The sequence below is a fragment of the Silene latifolia genome, chromosome 2 (assembly GCF_048544455.1).
Source record: "Silene latifolia isolate original U9 population chromosome 2, ASM4854445v1, whole genome shotgun sequence".
NCBI lineage: Eukaryota > Viridiplantae > Streptophyta > Magnoliopsida > Caryophyllales > Caryophyllaceae > Silene > Silene latifolia.
Genome location: NC_133527.1, coordinates 93,438,514 through 93,458,054, shown reverse-complemented (window position 1 = coordinate 93,458,054; position 19,541 = coordinate 93,438,514). Strand labels below are relative to the sequence as shown.

The following is a 19,541-nucleotide window of genomic DNA, read 5'->3' as shown; positions in this document are numbered from 1 at the left end:
GGGTTTTTGTACTAATAAAGAGAGATTTCAAAGCTTGGTTGGTGGCAAAGTGTTTTGCGCTAGTTTAAATGCTTAAGTCTATTTGGATCTTCTTAGAGATTGTGTTTCATTATGAAATACATAAGCAAGTGAATCTAAAACCCACTTCTTCAAAAGAAGGAATGTATTCAATACATGTCATGAGTTTTATAGATTCTTACAATCCTAAGATAATGTGAAACTTAAGAGAGGATCTTAAGTAGGACATCAATAAGTTGGAATCAATGATTTGATCATGTTATAAAACTTTTCTCGATAAGTCGAGAAGTTGTTTTTATACATGAAGTTTAGTGGGAGTTACGGTAATTTTAATTAGTCTTATATGTGGATGACATATTGATCATTGCGAATGATTTAAGACTTTTGGAGTAATATAATACATCTTTAATATCTAGATTTATGTAGATAAATCCACATGATATTAGCGTCAATAAGAAGTCTTATGTTGATAAGATTCATGACTAGTTCAATTAAATTGAACATATTTGATTGATTCCATTTGCTTCATTGCCGGATCAATTAAATAAGTAATGATGTATAACACTTCATATACTTTGAGTATGATGAATTGTTTTCAAAATCGAATTTAAGTAATCTTTACCAAGTAAGCCATAAAGATTACCCTTAAGTGCTTGTAGAAGCATTAAGGAAGTAAAACAAAGTGTTTATGATGCAATTTTGTGTAAGGGTGTTACACAAGTGACAATTGACAATTGAGATTGCGCATGGTTTCCGATAAAACCATAATCAAAACACATTAGGATGGTTAAGATACCATTGTGACTATGTTAATTAAGAAGTAGATTTTCTAGAATCGTTCTAGGCAATAAAGAACAATGAGAGATATTTATAATGGAAATTGAGTACACTTGCAATCATGAGATGTGCAAGAAGGATGAGTCCCGCACACTGTGAAAACAGTGGGAGCTATTCTTAGGCTAGAGGGCTTATGTCTTGATTGGATCTCGACAAGTACTCAGAAAGTTTTGTAATGCAAATGTATACATTACAAAGGAAAACGAATATGTAGTAAGGTTAAGTAAGGTACAAGAAGTTGATAAAACCTACTAACCAAAGCCTTCTCATAAGCTAAACATGATGAGTCATGTCATTTCAATTGAATTGAAATGAACAACTACATACAAGATCAAATTAGATTATAGAACATGAAATAGTAATCAGGCATTGACTATTCATATGTGATAATCGCATTTGTCGTTCGAGTTTTTACTTTAAAAACTCCTTTTATACTTTGTTACATCCAAACGGGTTGTAGAGACAACATTGAACCCCGCTAAAGTGAACACGGATTAGCATTGTATTCGCCCATAGTCACTTGTATGAGGTGACGTCTCGAAGTGACTAGAGTGTGATGCGATTGATGGCAAGTTCAAGTGCCATAGAGTCATGTGAGATGACTAGTCGATCACAGAGGCAGACTGTTAGGAACACTTTGTCGGGCAGTGACCGCTTATAGAGTTCTGGCAAATTTATATAGCCTGGTCGTGGCGAGAGCTACTATAGTATTCTTATGAGTCGATTCTTTTGACTAACGACTGTTCGCCTAAGATGGCACAGTTTCAGATTAACTTTGATTTGTGTTACTACGACCTTCGTAAATGGGGTCAAATGGGCATATTTTGGGTTATGATGGCTGTGGCTAGTCGAAGGGAATAAGTGCGATAGGAATTGTCCACCCCCTTGTCAGGGTTAAAACAATATCTCAGGGCCACTCGAGGAGTAATGAACTGGAAATGCGTGGCCACGCTCGGAAGGTATCTATGATAGATAAATCCGGTCAATCAGTTATTCTCCAGATCGAGGAAGCCACTCTCGATATGATCACTTGCAAGTATGACCCGAAAGACACCTTGCATTGAGTGGGAGATAGTAATAGGACAAGAGAATTGGTGATGCACACTTGTCGAGGACAAGTGGGAGATTGTTGGGAAATGTGTCCTCAACAATAGTGCGATCACATGATTTAAAATATCATTATTAAATCTCATTTCAAGAATACGGAAGGGATGATACATAATATATATAGTCAACTAGTCCACACATATCGGTAATGATTGGCTGGCTAGAGTTTGACATTACTGTCGTGCGACGGTGGTGATCAGTTGATCCCTTGAGGTCACACCTAAAGGACGATTCCCTTAATTGAAAAGGTTAATTAGTTGTATACCGATACAGATTAATTAATTCCTTAAAATTGAACAATTCAATTGTAAGAGAGAATATTGATATCTTATTGTAATGGGACTAAATAAGATTTATTTTAGTAATAAAATGCTTTGTTACTAAAATTATTTATTGTTTAAGAAACAATAAAGATTAGAATGAATGGTTAATTATAATTACAAGAAGTTGTGAATTATAATTATATGACCCATTTTATTTATGTGATCAAGTATCACTAGTCAATTTGTTGCATGTAATTTAATTAATTCATGAAATGATATTTATGTGATAAATATGCATTAAATTAATTAATAACATGTATCATATAACATGTGACATATTGTGTGACAAGTGACAAATTGACAAAATAAAATGGTAGTCCATTTTATATATGGACCGAAATATTGTAGGTAGTGGAGGATGATGGGTGTATTATTTTAATGCCTAAAATTATTATAATCATACCTATTATTACATAGCCTTACACCTACAATATTGATAAGACAAAAAGGAAAAGCAAGATGCTCTCCCTTGGCCTCTAGCTAGCCGGCTCTACTACTCCATTTAGAGGAGTTTTAGTTCTTTTAACTTATTATTCTTACACTACCATTCAATCCACATGCAAATGTTCTTGTATATTCTCTCTTCTCTCTCTTTAAATCTTCATCAAAAGGGATGAATTTTTGATTCAAATTTGTTCAAAAGATTACTAAAATTATCAATGTAATATATGAGTATTAGTAATCAATTTTAAGGTAAACCACAATATAAATATCGAGTACATATTAGTTTGTGGGTTTAAGGGATATTCTTGGGTGCTACTAATTGGAGGGCTTCTATTTTGAGGTCATGTATGTTCATTCAATATTGGAAAGCTCAAGAACTAACAAGAAGGAGATCTTGTTGGTGCCCAAATAGCCGAAATTCATATGGTGAGAAAATGTTTTCTTATCTTCTTTTATTTTAGTTTGCATGCATAAGATCTAGAATTTATTTTATGACTAAATAAATTTGAAACATATAAGAATATGTTAAGTATAGAGATATACTTTTCCTTCACTTTTGTCAAAGGCAGAAGTATTCTAGAAAATATCCTTATTTGTCAGGATCTGGTTAGAATGTACAATAGAAGGGCAGCTTCTCCTAGATGTATGTTTAAACTTGACCTCCAGAAAGCCTATGACTCCATTGAATGGGGGTTTCTTGAGCAGATGCTTGCAGCTCTTAACTTTCCTGAGAAGTTTAGGCATCTGATAATACAATATGTGATCCGGACGATGTCGTCACTCATCCAATCAAACACATTTATAATACTCAACAAACAACTAGTTAGCGGTAAGTCGAGGTCGATCCATGGGACGGTGTGCTTTGGGTTCTAAGTCTATCTATCTCAATTCATGCTAGTGTCACAATTTGGTTGGGTTTGTAGTTGTGTTCTAGACTAATAAAAGCAATAGAGTAAAACAAGCAACAATAGGAAAGATGTAAACAAATGATTAAAAGTGCTAGGATATCATGGGGTCATAGGGGATTCATGGTGTTGATCATACAAACATGTTTACAATCATAAGCAAGCAATTAATGTTGTGGAGGAACCGAGTTGGTTTATGTCTTACGGTTCATAGGAAGGGTTGGGTCCCGGAGCCGAATCGATTAGATTGTACAACATCTACAAGTCGACTTACTTTCCTCCTATTCAACTTCTATGCATGGTCTAACAAGACTCGAGTTGGTTTATATCTTACAAGTCAAGTTGAGTAGATAAGAGATGGTTGTAAATGCAAGGATTCATAGGCTTGGCATTTCATCAAACATAACATGTGCATAAAGTTGACATCACAACAAGCAAGCAATTTAATCATGAAAACATATTAGATTAAGCATGAATCAATCCCATATTGACTTCCCTTAATTACCCACTAATCCTAGCTAAGTAACTACTCACTCATCATCATGGGAAACATGTCATTAATGGTGTCAATCATCACAACAAGTATAAACATGATAATAGAATGAAGAAATGAACAATTAAAGATTAAAGAGTAAAGGAATTATACCAAACTTGAGGTGATCCAAATAATAATGCAAAGAATAATAGAAGAACTTGATGGTTGATGGAAGGTTGTCAATCTCCCAATAATAACCCAATAATCTTCAATTACCCAATAATAAACTTGAATAATAAACTTGAACAATAATTAAAGAGAGATTAATGTGTAATTTGTGAAAAGATTAAAGAGTAATCTATTCTAATCTACTCCTAATCTAATCTAAGGAAGGATTTTTCTAGCTAAAAAGATGTATCTTTTGATTATTACAAATGGGGTATTTATAGTGGAAATTAGGTGAATGCATTTAGGGTTAACTACGGCTAATTTAGTAATTACACTTTTGAGTTTTAGAGCAGGGAGGAGCCGGTATTTTTCGGAGGAAGGGCTTCTTTCTTTGTAGCTTGGAGAAGACGAAATTGTCTTTGTGCAGAACGTGCGTATTGGAGTCGGGACGGGCGGATTCTGAAGATGCAATCCGGGCGGATTTGGGAGAAGACGGGCGGATTCTAAAGATGAAATCCGGGCGGATTTGGGAGAAGACGGGCGGATTCTCCTCCAGTGAATTTTCTTGTTTTTCCCAGCCAAAAGACGGGCGTCTTGGGGAAGACGGGCGTCTTCTTCTCGGGACGCGCGGATTCCCGAACAGCTTCTTTGTTTGACCTCGGATTGTAAAACGGACGTCATTTTCTCATCCGGACTCCTATTGGAGTGATTCAAAAGCCTAGATCACTTGTTTTTTCGACGCCGTTCCAACTAGCATACTTTCATAGCCAAAGGAGCAGCCCTTGATTTGCGTTCCGAGCAATTTTCTTCATGAATGGCTTCCTTGCTTTTCCTCCTTGCTTTAAACCTTATGACCTTTCTATATACTCTTTATTCCTACATACTTGGCCATCATTCTTGCCTCCTCTTCATACTAGTCCATCTAATATCATCAATAAGCTTCCAAATATGCACGAAAGACGGGAATTTCCGCCTTATTATCTCCTTTTCTACAAAACATATGAAATGCGATAGAAAAGCAAATAGGAAGGTTTTGACGGATAAAATGGCCATAGAATGTTATAATAGTATGCAAAATAGGCTCAATTAGGGGACTAAATGTGCGCAAATAATGTTCACATCAAATATCCCCAAACCGAACCTTTACTCGTCCCGAGTAAAGAGGTGACTAAAACTAGACCTTTATTTAAACTAACCTAATAACATGACCGATATGAGACAATTAGCGGGTCTCACTCCGCCCCTTCAACTCACAACAAGACAACCATGAGGTAGGATGCCTTCTTGCAAGGCAAGGTGGGTCTTGCCAAAATGGCGACACATCCAATCATTAAGCACACAAAATCAAGTAATGGATGCATCTACAAAAGAATAGCCACTTTCCTCATCTAAGTGGCGGAAATTATCTACAAGGGAAGCAATTCAAGGGTACACACTCCTTCATAGATACAATTTCTTCAAACTACTAAGCCTAGAAGGATACCAATAAATCACCTCCAAGTTGTGTCAAGCTAGGGTACCTTTGTCCTCAATCGTTAAATGTTTTTGTCAAGAATAGACTCCCTATGGCGTTAGAAACACTGGAGGATCGCGGAATTGCCTAGACAAGAAGAAGGGTCGTCCCCTCTCTACCATGCACAAAAATGGATACGATGGATAAAGGGATCGATAGATATTTGAGTTTCATTCGGTAGTTTGCTTTGTTTTTGTTTTTCCCCCCAATTTCTTTTGGCATTTTCATTTGAGAACACTTTCTTTTGCCATTTCTTTTTGATTTTTGGCAATTCAATACTTGACAACTTTCAACTTTTCTTTGCATTTCTCTTTGAACATTTTCAAAGTCACCCCATATGTAGGGAGGGTGGCTTATATTTGAAGCTTTAGGAGTTCTATTTTTGCTCCTCTTTTCATTTGATGCATTTTTTTTGCAAACTTTCTTTCACTTTTCATTTCATTGAACTCAAATTGATTTCTTTTTGTGCCCATTCCCTTTGATGACAAAAATGTGGTAGAACATGGATGAATGATGGTTGCATGGTTTCAAGGGTCACCTTGGAATAAACGGTAGCCAAGGAGTTATCACACCACAAGGTACTCTTGACTAGGCCTTAATCCATGGGTCAAGGGATACTAGCATGACACATCCTAGGGTGTTTTACAAGTATTCTAACAAGCAAAGTGTTAAGAAGAAAAGGCATCTACTAGGGCCTATATACACTTGTCAAGCTTCCCAAGTAGACGGTTTCACAAAATTTTTTCTAACATGCAAACTACATGCCATGATGCAACTAGCATTTATACAACCTAATGCATATGATTCTACCAACTAATATGACATGTAATCTAAATGCAAGTCCTAAATTCACATTGTTTATACCGCATCAATCAAAATAAAGCCACATAGTCATTAACATAAAGAGGAAAAAGGAGATTGAAAAGATCATACCATGCGGTCTTCAATATCCTCATGTCTCGGATGTGGCGTAGTCGATCAATGTGAATAAGGATAGACAAACATAATATATACAACAATATATACATGACTACACTACAAAGGAAATGAACATGTTTTTGGGTTTTCAATTTTTCAAATTTTTATGGTTTTTTTTTTTGTTTTTATTGAAATTAAAAGACATATTTTTGTGATTTTTCGAAATTTTTCAATTTTTATCATTTTTGGAATATAAAATCCCATCCCTCACTTTATTTTGGACATTGTCCTCAATGTACATGTAGGAGTAGGAATAAAAAGGAAATACATGTTGTTGGATTTTTGATTTTTTGGAAATTGAAGTACAAATGCAATGATACGGTATGAATGAATGCATGCTCTAACTAAATGCAATTCTATATGACATATATAACAAATGAATGCAATCTAAACTATACTATATGATGCATGATTTCTAGTAAATTATTTTCACCTATGATCAAACCTCCCCAAACCGATTTAAACACTATTTCTAGTGTAGAAATGAATAGGTTTGGCCATTAGTAACTATGCATGAATTCTGATCTACATGCAATTATCTATATGAATTATATTACAATGCAACTATACTATGAACTAACTAATGTAAATGTAATATGAAATATAATACAATTGCAAGCTAAATGTATATGTATATAACTAAATGCAAGTGGAAATGTAATGCAAAGTGAAAGGAAAGGGTATCTTACAAATGGTGGTTTGAGGTAGGACTCCACCAAACTAGTTCAAATTGTAGAAATTCTTGTCCAAAGAGCTCAAGGCTCTCAATAGAAGATCAAAAGCTTGTGAACAAGCTCCAAATAAGCATAAGTATGGGTTGCTCCATTTGAACATGAAATTCGGCCAAGGAAGTTTGTCATATATCTTTTCTTTCACCTTGTCCTTGGCACTAGAGCTTTCCCAATGCTTCAAAGTAATAAGCCCATGATTCTTGTCAACACTAGGTATGAAGTATGGTTCATGTCCATCCGAAGACTTCCACTTACCACCTTCTTCTTCAATATTGGTGACGATGATAGCATTTTGATTATTCAATCCTTCCAAGGTAGAAGGAGAATTTTCATAACATTGATGATCGAGCTCCTTAGAAGTTGGCATTGTGGATGCCAAATTTCCACAAGTAGCCTCACGAGCAATTTTCTCTTTGAGCTTTTTCACCAAGTACCTCTTGTAAGAAACTTTGGCCTTTTTAAGAAGGTCTATCATATCCTCTTCAATGATCATTGGCTCCATGATAGGTGCCAAGTGGTCTTCATGAAGAATAAAGGAAGGACGTTCTTCTTCATGATAGGTGTGGACAAGGCCCTCGGGAACTGCGTCCGCGGGATCCACACTAGGCATAATCGACTCGAGGTTCTTTCGAATCGAATTAAGACATATTAGAGTCGCCACCAAGTTTTTTGGGAACTTGGAACCGTTCAAGTCAACTTTACACCTTTCATCGAAAAGCATAAAGCCAATCGACTACGAGTGATTAAAGATAAAGACTTGTACCCTATATCACTCGATTTGAATGACTCTCGTAATCCAATGGTATTTAGACGGATCCACAAACCATAGATCTTGAGTAAGGGGTGAGGGTACGTGTTGGGAAGCCCATAAGGACACCCAACCCCGCCCGTCAATAACGGCCTCTACTAAGTCAAGTATGGATTTCAAACAAGGTCATAGCTACTACGATATATGAAATGCAAACATCGTTTTAACCCTAACATGTGAAGTTTCTATGTCGATTTAGATGCAACTAAACTAACTTTGTCAAAGTTGTAATTTAGCATGTGGGTTGATTGATCTAAGCAACATATAAACGAAAGCAAACAAGGCTTAGGGGAATGGGGAGCCGTTGGGATCTACCTATTACAAACCAGGCATTTCATGCCGACACAACAATAAATTAAAGATACAACTCGATCTAAATACAATTGCTACATACGTAACCATACACGACACATTACACGGCCAATCGGCCTAGGAAACCGCGCACAAGAGGGGTGGCCCACGGCTTACATGACTCACGGCCTTGGGTCACTCCTCGTGATGTGTGCTTTCACTTAATCTCATCGAATTAGACATAGGGCTACGCACCAAAGCATGCATTAGCATAAACCGGGCCATGTTGCTTTAAACAACATGTGATTTACTACGCTCTTACATGCATTGGGACACAACCATCTAACCAAACAAGACTAAGGTTTTTGAAAGAGGTTTTGACTCGATAAAGGGAAACTAACTTGAAAATTACAACTCGATGAACAAACGATAAATTACAAGTTATAAAGCGATAAAGAACAAGCGATTCATAAAACGGACGAAACCAAAAGGACCAAAAGACACGGCCAAATCACGGCCAAACCAAACACGGCTACCCTAGGTCCTAGGTCAGGTTCATTAGTTAGATCAAATGATTGCGAAACGAACTCGAAACAAATTAGAAAACTAGTTGAAAACGACGTTGATCGGTTGAGATGATGTCGTGCAAAGGGGCATTCTACACGGCCTAAAAGGGGTCAAGTTAGGTCAAATTCGCTAATTAATTTAACTCATCTAGTGTCAATAAGAAGGTGCTAATCACGCACTCTCATACTAGCGAGAAATTATGTGAAAGAGAGATGCATTCGATTGAATTACATAATTGTTAGTTGATTTTAAAGCTTATGTCGAAGCCACCTATCGTGTCTAATTAGGTTATTAAATTGATCTAATGTCATCTAAATAAGTTATATGCTAACAATTAGAAGTCATATTAACATGTAAATGGTCCAGGGGTAGGTCGAATCACACGAGAGAAGAGAGGGGTCAAAAGCGAAGAGCGAAGTCAGAATTCGTTTTATTAATGCCCTACCTTGAACACGAGGATATGTAAATGAGACGGGGGTGTACGACCGACTGATATAGCGGTTTCTTTCCTATCTCAAGTCAACGCGGGTGTTCATGGTGGTACTTTAACTCATACTCGGACTAAACTAGTTTCATAGTTAATAAGAATAAACGATAAACCAAAACGATAAACAAAAAAACGAACTATAAGAAAACAAGCATAAAAAAACGAAATAAAAGGGAGAAAGAGGAGGATTTGATGCACCCTCAACCTACATGTATCGTTGACACCGTCTTGGGTCGTAATCGATGGTAGATTTTATCTCGAGAGGCCGTCGTCGACGAAGGAACAAAGCAACAACACGTTTTTTTGCAAATCTGGACAGCAACTTTCAAACAGCGATTTCTCTCTCGTTTCACGGTGAAAATTAGATTTAAAATATGTTTTGAAAACTAGAAAGAGAGGAGAACAGAGATCTTAAAACAATCCCTGCTCGTTTTGAGTTATTGGGCACGAAAAACGAGCACAAACAGAACTGGACAGACAGGAAAAAGCCGCGAAAACAGAGTCTATAACACTCTGTTTTTCGAGAGAATTCGTGTACTCTCAAGGGCAATTTGGCTCGTAAATCTTTGTCTAATGTGTAGATGGATGTTGTATGGTTAATTAGGAACAAGAAACTCGAGTTTTGATGGAGGTTTGAGGGAGGAACGAATTGTTTTTCGAGGAGGACACACAAATAGTTTCAGTTTGTATGTCGGTTTTGTGGAGGGTTTTTGAGAGGCAATTAGGGTTTGTTTCTGAAGTTTAAAGCTTGTGAGTGAAGGTAGGATGTATGTAGAACTTAGAGGAATGAATGTATGGTGAAGGGGTGGTATTTATAAGGAGTTAAAGTAGGGTAAAAGAGAGGGAGAGGCAGTCGGGCCTGCTCACGCATAGCTGCTGTCCAGCAGCTTTTGTGAGGGTTTGAGAGGGGTTTTCTTGGTGATTAAGCTAGGGTAATATGGGTAGGATACTAGGGTATGGGTTAGGGTTAATGGGTACGGGTTTTGGTGGTATTTGGAGCGGGTTTTGGGCTCGGGATTTGAGCTGCAAAACAGGGGGGCTGCTCGTGTATATGCGGGCTGTTTGGAGGGTGTTTGGGATGGAATTTGGGCCGTGGTTATGGGGGTTCGAACTGGGTTGGATGGGTAGAGGCTTAGGTTGGTTAGTGTACTCGATATTCGTGCCAACTCGTAAAGAAAACGGGCCCAAAAACCGAGCTAAAATCGAGCTCAAAAACATGCTTTTAAAACGAGTTTTTTTTCGCTTTTAAAATCGATTTTTCAAATCAATTAACACACTAAAATAAATGATTTTTCAAATCAAATATATTCATAAAATGATTTTTCAAATCAATTATTTATTTTATTTTCAATAAAATAAACTTGGGAAAATAAATTCAAAATAAAATAAAATAAATTGAATTCACCTAAAAAAAACCATAATTTAAATATCATTTAAAATAATAAAATGAACTCACTAAAAAACATTAATTTAAATTAAATTAAAATTAAATTAAAATGAATTCACTAAAAAAACATTAATTTAAATATCATTTAAATTAATAAAATGAATTCACTTAAAAAAAACATTAATTTAAATATCATTTAAATTAATAAAATACTTCATCGACGGCGCCCATTCTACATCGTAAAACGAACCCAAATAATGACAATGACAACTAAAAAATACATGTGTCCTATCATCATCGGGTGTTTGTCGGGTTCTCTATAAATTCAAATATCGACGGATACGGGTATCTACAATAGGGTATCTCAAATGCCTCAAGGATAGGCTCCTCAAGCAAGGTGATATTGTGAGTCCCTCCTCTAGGCTCATCATCATTGTTGCTATCTTCACATGAATCATAAATGGGGGCTTTATTTAGCTCCTTTTTCAAAATCTCAATGTTCACTTCAAAGGACACACCCTCATACTCACAAAGGTTAAGAGTATTTGGTTTGCTCAACCTCATGTCTTCCTCATCGAACACAACACTTTCATAGTCACAAGAGCTCAAGGAGGTTGGCTCTTCCCATTTCTTATCTTCCATATCAAAGGTTACTACTTCAAATTCGCATTTGTGCTCAATGTTCAAAGAACGGTGGGGAGTGATTGCTTGGGATTCTTTTAATTGGGCAATTTGAATCCCCAATTCCTCTCTTTGGATAACAATGCCTTTAAGAACATTATCTTCTTTTCGGCTCTCTTTTAGCATTTGTTTGAAGAAGTTTTGTTGATCTCCCATCATTTGGAGAATCATGTTTTGAATGGGTTCATCTTTTTATTGTGGGTAGGTGTGAAAGTGGTTGTTTTGTGGCAATTGGAGTTCATTGTGAAATGGGTATTGGGTGGGTGGTTGTTGTTGATATTGGGTGTGGTGATTTTGGTGGGAAAAATTGGGGTAGTGCTTAGGATTTTCGTTGTACAAATAATAAGGTAGGTTTGTGTTAACTTGCTCCTCAAACTCCCCATACCCATAGTCATACTCAAAAGATCCACCACATACTCCATATGTCAAGTCTTGCATCATCATGGTCAAGATAAAGATACAACTACAAACATGGGAACTAAACAAAAACGGTAAGAACAATCCTTGAGGAACAAGTTCCTCAAGGTGAAAGAAAAATCAAAATAGACAAACAAGTAAGAACTTAATCACATAGCACCATCCCCGGCAACGGCGCCATTTTGATGTGGAGCGATTTTTGATCCGGACGATGTCGTCACTCATCCAATCAAACACATTTATAATACTCAACAAACAACTAGTTAGCGGTAAGTCGAGGTCGATCCATGGGACGGTGTGCTTTGGGTTCTAAGTATATCTATCTCAATTCATGCTAGTGTCACAATTTGGTTGGGTTTGTAGTTGTGTTCTAGACTAATAAAAGCAATAGAGTAAAACAAGCAACAAAAGGAAAGATGTAAAAAATGATTAAAAGTGCTAGGATATCAAGGGGTCATAGGGGATTCATGGTGTTGATCATACAAACATGTTTACAATCATAAGCAAGCAATTAATGTTGTGGAGGAACCGAGTTGGTTTATGTCTTACGGTTCATAGGAAGGGTTGGGTCCCGGAGCCGAATCGATTAGATTGTACAACACCTACAAGTCGACTTACTTTCCTCCTATTCAACTTCTATGCATGGTCTAACAAGACTCGAGTTGGTTTATATCTTACAAGTCAAGTTGAGTAGATAAGAGATGGTTGTAAATGCAAGGATTCATAGGCTTGGCATTTCATCAAACATAACATGTGCATAAAGTTGACATCACAACAAGCAAGCAATTTAATCATGAAAACATATTAGATTAAGCATGAATCAATCCCATATTAACTTCCCTTAATTACCCACTAATCCTAGCTAAGTAACTACTCACTCATCATCATGGGAAACATGTCATTAATGGTGTCAATCATCACAACAAGTATAAACATGATAATAGAATGAAGAAATGAACAATAAAGATTAAAGAGTAAAGGAATTATACCAAACTTGAGGTGATCCAAATAATAATGCAAAGAATAATAGAAGAACTTGATGATTGATGGAAGGTTGTCAATCTCCCAATAATAACCCAATAATCTTCAATTACCCAATAATAAACTTGAATAATAAACTTGAACAATAATTAAAGAGAGATTAATGTGTAATTTGTGGAAAGATTAAAGAGTAATCTATTCTAATCTACTCCTAATCTAATCTAAGGAAGGATTTTTCTAGCTAAAAAGATGTATCTTTTGATTATTACAAATGGGGTATTTATAGTGGAAATTAGGTGGATGCATTTAGGGTTAACTAAGGCTAATTTAGTAATTACACTTTTGAGTTTTAGAGCAGGGAGGAGCCGGTATTTTTCGGAGGAAGGGCTTCTTTTTTTGTAGCTTGGAGAAGACGAAATTGTGCTGTGCAGGAATCCGTGCGTATTGGAGTCGGAACGGGCGGATTCTGAAGATGCAATCCGGGCGGATTTGGGAGAAGACGGGCGGATTCTAAAGATGAAATCCGGGCGGATTTGGGAGAAGACGGGCGGATTCTCCTCCAGTGAATTTTCTTGTTTTTCCCAGCCAAAAGACGGGCGTCTTGGGGAAGACGGGCGTCTTCTTCTCGGGACGCGCGGATTCCCGAACAACTTCTTTGTTTGACCTCGGATTGTAAAACGGACGTCATTTTCTCATCCGGACTCCTATTGGAGTGATTCAAAAGCCTAGATCACTTGTTTTTTCGACGCCGTTCCAACTAGCATACTTTCAGAGCCAAAGGAGCAGCCCTTGATTTGCGTTCCGAGCAATTTTCTTCATGAATGGCTTCCTTGCTTTTCCTCCTTGCTTTAAACCTTATGACCTTTCTATATACTCTTTATTCCTACATACTTGGCCATCATTCTTACCTTCTGTTCATACTAGTCCATCTAATATCATCAATAAGCTTCCAAATATGCATGAAAGACGGGAATTTCCGCCTTATTATCACCTTTTCTACAAAACATATGAAATGCGATAGAAAAGTAAATAGGAAGGTTTTGACGGATAAAATGGCCATAGAATGTTATAATAGTATGCAAAATAGGCTCAATTAGGGGAATAAATGTGCGCAAATAATGTTCACATCAATATGTTACTACCCCCTCTTATACCTTGAATCTAAATGGCTCCCAGTTTGGATTCTTTGCTGGCATGAGAGGGTTGAGACAAGGTGATCCTATCTCTCCCCTTCTCTTTTGTCTTTCTATGGAGTATTTGTCTAGGGTGATGAATTATGCTGTGGGTGAATGGTATTTCAAGTTTCACCCTCTTTGTAAGTCCTTAAAGTTGACTCACTTGCTTTTTGCTGATGACCTCCTTATGTTTTGCAAAGGGGATCATCAGTCTATTATGCTGATCTTGAGGGTGTTGGCTACCTTTACTGCTGCCTCTGGCCTAAGGGTTAGTGTTTCCAAATCAGAAGTAGTGTTTAATGGAGTGACTGAGGTATTGAGACAGGATATTACCTTTATCTCTGGTTTTCAGGAGGGTGTACTCCCTTTTAAATACTTAGGGGTACCTATTCAGTCTGGAAGATTAACTAGACATGATTGTAATATCCTTGTGGAGAGAATTGTGGCTAAAATTAGGGGAATAGGAGCTAGGAAGTTAAGTTATGCTGGCAGGATTATCTTAATTAACTCTGTGTTTAACACTCTACATAATTACTGGTGCTCAATTTTCCTATTGCCAAAGTGTGTTATCAAGAGGATTGAAGCTCTCTGTCGAAATTTCCTGTGGAATGGTGATGCTATGTATGCAGAGAACCCCTCGGTGGCCTGGGGACGGTGTGCATTGCGCAGTAAAAAAAGAGGGGGCTTGGGTGTTAAGAATGGGGTGTGGAATATTGCAACTGTTGGTAAGTTGGTGAACTGGATTTATACAAAAGCTGATCGATTATGGGTGCTTTGGGTGGACCATATCTATATGAAGGGTGCTGACTGGTATACATATTCACCTCCACCAGACTCAAACTGGAACTGGAGGAACATATGTAAGGTTAAAAATTTGTTAGCTGCTGGGTACCAGGGTAACCAATGGAACTCTGATGCCAGAGGTTACTCTATTTCTGCTGGGTATCAATGGCTACAGGGATCACACCCCCCTGTGCCTTGGTACAAGGATGTTTGGGATAGCTGGACAATACCCAAGCATTGTGTTATTGGTTGGCTCATTCAGAGGAAAGCTCTGAATACTAGAGACAAATTATTTCAGCATGGGATTAGTGGCAGCAATCTTTGTGTGTTCTGTGAGCTTGTTCCAGAAACCCATGATCACCTCTTTTCGATTGTATTTTGAATGGTGATTAGCTTAATTGAACACTAGTTACATATGAGGTTTCAAACTCCTCCTGGTCATTGCCCTACTGTCAGGAGGAAAGTTTGGAGAGTGGTTAAACTTTCCTGTTGGTATGTCCTATGGATGGAAAGGAATACTTGCAGGATTGAACTGAAGCTTCGAAGACCTGCGTTGATTGTTTCAGAAATTCAGAAGACAGTTCAGCTAAGAATTCAGCAGAAAATGTCTTCTATTATTCAGCAGACGGATAGTGTTTGGTTGAATAGCCTAGGTTTCAATAGTTAAGATGTTTCTTGTTCCTTGTTATGGCTTAAGTTGATGAGAATGTATTCTTGTATTATCCTTTTTATTAATCAAAGCTTACATTTTACCAAAAAAAAGTATTATGTTATATTTTTGATATACATACATAAAAATTATAATAACTAACATCATGTGCAACGAATATAAATTAAACGAATAATAGATAAATCGTCAGATTTAACGATACATGGGTTATGAAAAATACTGCGTTGCCTGCGAAGGATATAATCTGATAGAAGAGGCCATGTTTGCTCCCAGACTCTGATTGGCATGGCCAACGTCCCACTTAACAATAAAGTCGCAAAAATATTTCTAAGATAAAATCCGGACCCCCATTCGCTTGCTTGCTTTATCGGATCAATGTACTCTCTGTCGTCACCGATTAAGCCAAAAGCATAACACGCTTCTCTATATGTGGGATAGGGAACGTCGTTCACCGTTCTTATGTCCTCATAGCTTTTAGGCCCCTTTACATGGTTCAACATCATTCTCATATAATATAATTCACCGCAAGTCGGTGGCACATGTTGCAACCTGCCTATCTTAAAATTTCTTTCTCGAAGGCACCACTCTCGCTTGCCTTTATGCCACACAAATTTAGTCTGGAATTGACAGTACAATAGTTCTTTAGCTATCTACAACTCTTCCATGTCACTACTATTAATCTTCATCCAAGATAAAAACTTTGACATTCCCATTGATGATTTACCTACGACCTCGTCAATAGGATCTTCATCATTAAAAAAGACGCTTTGTTCGCCAGGAAGGTGAAACTGTAGCCTTTTGACGCCGGGAGTCCTATGATGAATGTCAAATGCAAATATTCTCCATGTAGCCTCACATGCTGAAAGGTACCTACAATCGTAGAACCGTTTAATTTCATCTACCTGTGAAGGATCTTCCTCATTGCGGCGTCTATAAGAAGACTGCATTGTCACTCGATGAGATCCTTTATTTATGTACTTGAAAAGATATTTGATTGCTTGCGACTGGTTACACCACTCCACGTTGATATGCGCACGATACTTCAATAGTAATTGTGGATTATATGGAACAACAAATCCATTGCCAAGTTCCACGTCGTCCTTAACTATTGTTGGTCCGTCTTTACTTCTCTTATATACAAGATAATCGTCTTTGTCGACAGTTGTTCTTTCGATACAATTTTTGGGAAAATTTTTTGAGCATTTATACCCAACCATGCATGGTGATTGCAGTCTTGCAGTCCCACAGGGTCTGTGCATCATGTGTGTAGCAACGATAGCATGTAGCACAGGATTTGAAACGGGATCAGGGATCTCCGCAGAAATGATTTTATCGATATCTGCAGCCTCGGGAAACTTATCTTCTCGATGTAGGAACAATAGGATATGAGCATGGGGAAGACCACGCTTCTGAAATTCAATTGTATAGACCGCTGTGATAGAATTACGTAAATAATTTAGAATATATAATACGCCATAATAGAATATGTATAAAAATATTAAACACGAAAGGTGAGTTAGTGCGTACCTGCTCTAACCCTACTAAATATATGACGCTCTTTGAAATCAATCATCAACTCATCAAGCTTAATCTTGAACACACGACACAAAATATCAGGACGATCCTCGGGATTCAGACCCCTCTTACTAACAAACCGGGTGATTTCTGGCCACTTGGGATTACATGTAAAAGTGATAAATAGATCAGGATAACCGAACCACCTACAAATGGTCATTGTATCAAGGTAATTCACTCTCATGTAAGACCCACCTCCCACGAAAGAAGGGGGAACAATTAAACGACTGCTGGCGGAAGATGGCTCAACGTCCCCTTGTTCAACAGCTCGTGAAAGAGTATTGTAATTTTCCACGCGAAGTAGATCCTGCTTGAAGCGCACAAACAATAGTCTATGAGCTTCAACCGTTGTATATCCATCAACTAAGAACTGCTGAAAGAGTCTACGGGCTAATAACAATATTGGGTACTCCATAGACAATGGTCTATCCTGTATACGGAATGCAAACCACTCTCTTAGTGTTAATTTGTCACGCGGATTTTCAGATTGGCTAATCCCAAGAGATTCACCGTGAAGAATTCCCAATCGATAACCGTCTTCCCCACATGGAAATAATAACGGATATTTTAGGGCCATGTATGACGGGTGTAGCTCAGATATACGTTGTAACCTCCCGCATGACTTTTGAACAATAATATCTCGTTTATCCATGTTTGGATCTAAATCACCCTCGATCAACGCTGCTACCTCTGAAGCCGTTGGGCAATTATATGTTCTCTCGTCTGTGTCTCTTCTAGAGATGAGTCTGATACTCACCTCAACGTCTTCATTCGAAGACAATCTATCCCTAGCCATCCTAAAGTTCTTTGCAACGGGATTTTTCTCATCGACCATCTTTTGCAACGATTCTATCAGATCATCGTCAAATCTATTCGGAGTATTTTGGCTGCATTGACAATGAATTAATAATAAGGTAATTTGTTTTTCAATTCCCTAAAATAAATAGTAAACAATCGTTATTTTCAAATATGCGTTAAATTGAGATTCTAACATATTTGAATCGTATATCCAATACCTGAGTGCGGTTTTTCGATTTTCAACTTCTTCTTCAGTGTCATATATGTATAACTGACAAAATTTAGGCATTGTTCCAGCTGACGGCAACAGACTTCTTATTCGGTGGATGTTTTGGCCTCTCATCCTGAATGTGTATGGACCTCGACCTTGATTGACGGAGTGATCAATCTTGCCACCCATGGATGTGAAGGAAAACATTGCGTTATAAGCTCGAATATTCTCAATAAAACGATTACTTAGGCGATGTTGTTTACTTAATAAACACTTTAGGAGTTGAGGCGGTTCTTTTAAATGTGGCAGCACAACTTTGCCATCAGAGCAACACAATGAGAACTTAGGGCATCTAGTACCCCTTCTTTTCTCCTTTCTTTCTTGATACCACATTTGTGCTCCACATTTCCTGCACTCGTATTCCGGGTCTCCAATATCCCAGTATCCTTCAAGAGCTGATTTATAAATGTCACCGTAATTTGAAAACGTTAAATAGAATTTCATATAACTATTTAAATTAATTTGTAATACACCGATATGTCATTAAACAAAATAACCTTCGTTGATCAGATGGGACGATTGATTTGGTCGACGTCGGGAACATTCTCCATTTGACCGAAATGAGCTTATTTCACGTCGACCGAGTAATTCTTGATATTGAAGAATTGAATTATCAAAATCATCATAAGTTTCACCGAAGTCTGAACATAATTCTCTTACTAATCGCTCGACGACATCTGATTCACCAATGTTACCTATGTTGTTACGTTATAAACAACGGATTACGATTAAAAGCACACACCAACTAAAACTAATATGCATATTTGAATACTTATTATAATAAAAATATATTATAAATTTTTTTCAAATAAAATACGCAATAACTATTATTTTTAATATCAAATCTTTTATAGTACATATTAAAATTATATATATTTGCTAATAAGGTTAAGTAAACTTACCTTGATCGATCAACTGAGAAAAATGAATTTCTTCACTGCGGGGTGCTTGCTCAGTTTGTGGTATCGAAGGACTAAAATCATCATAAGATTCACCAAATGTGTCACATAAATCTCTTACTAATCGCTGAAGGACATCTGGTGGACTATCGTTACCTATGTAGTCATGATATAAATACGATTTAGGGTTTAGATTGTATTGTCAGAATGATAAATATTTTATTTATAATCACGGTCTTTTACGAACCTGCT

At 37.1% G+C, this 19,541-nt stretch overlaps 1 protein-coding gene across 1 annotated transcript; it reads right to left on the bottom strand.

The window, feature by feature from the left end:
- Window positions 1–16,396: 16,396 nt before the first annotated feature.
- On the bottom strand, window positions 16,397–18,834 carry LOC141641094 (uncharacterized). Its single transcript, XM_074449771.1, has 3 exons — window positions 18,338–18,834; window positions 17,274–18,208; window positions 16,397–17,178 (listed from the first exon to the last, which is right to left on the bottom strand). The coding sequence occupies exons 1-3, from the start codon at window positions 18,832–18,834 to the stop codon at window positions 16,397–16,399; spliced, it is 2,214 nt and encodes a 737-aa protein (XP_074305872.1).
- Window positions 18,835–19,541: the final 707 nt, after the last annotated feature.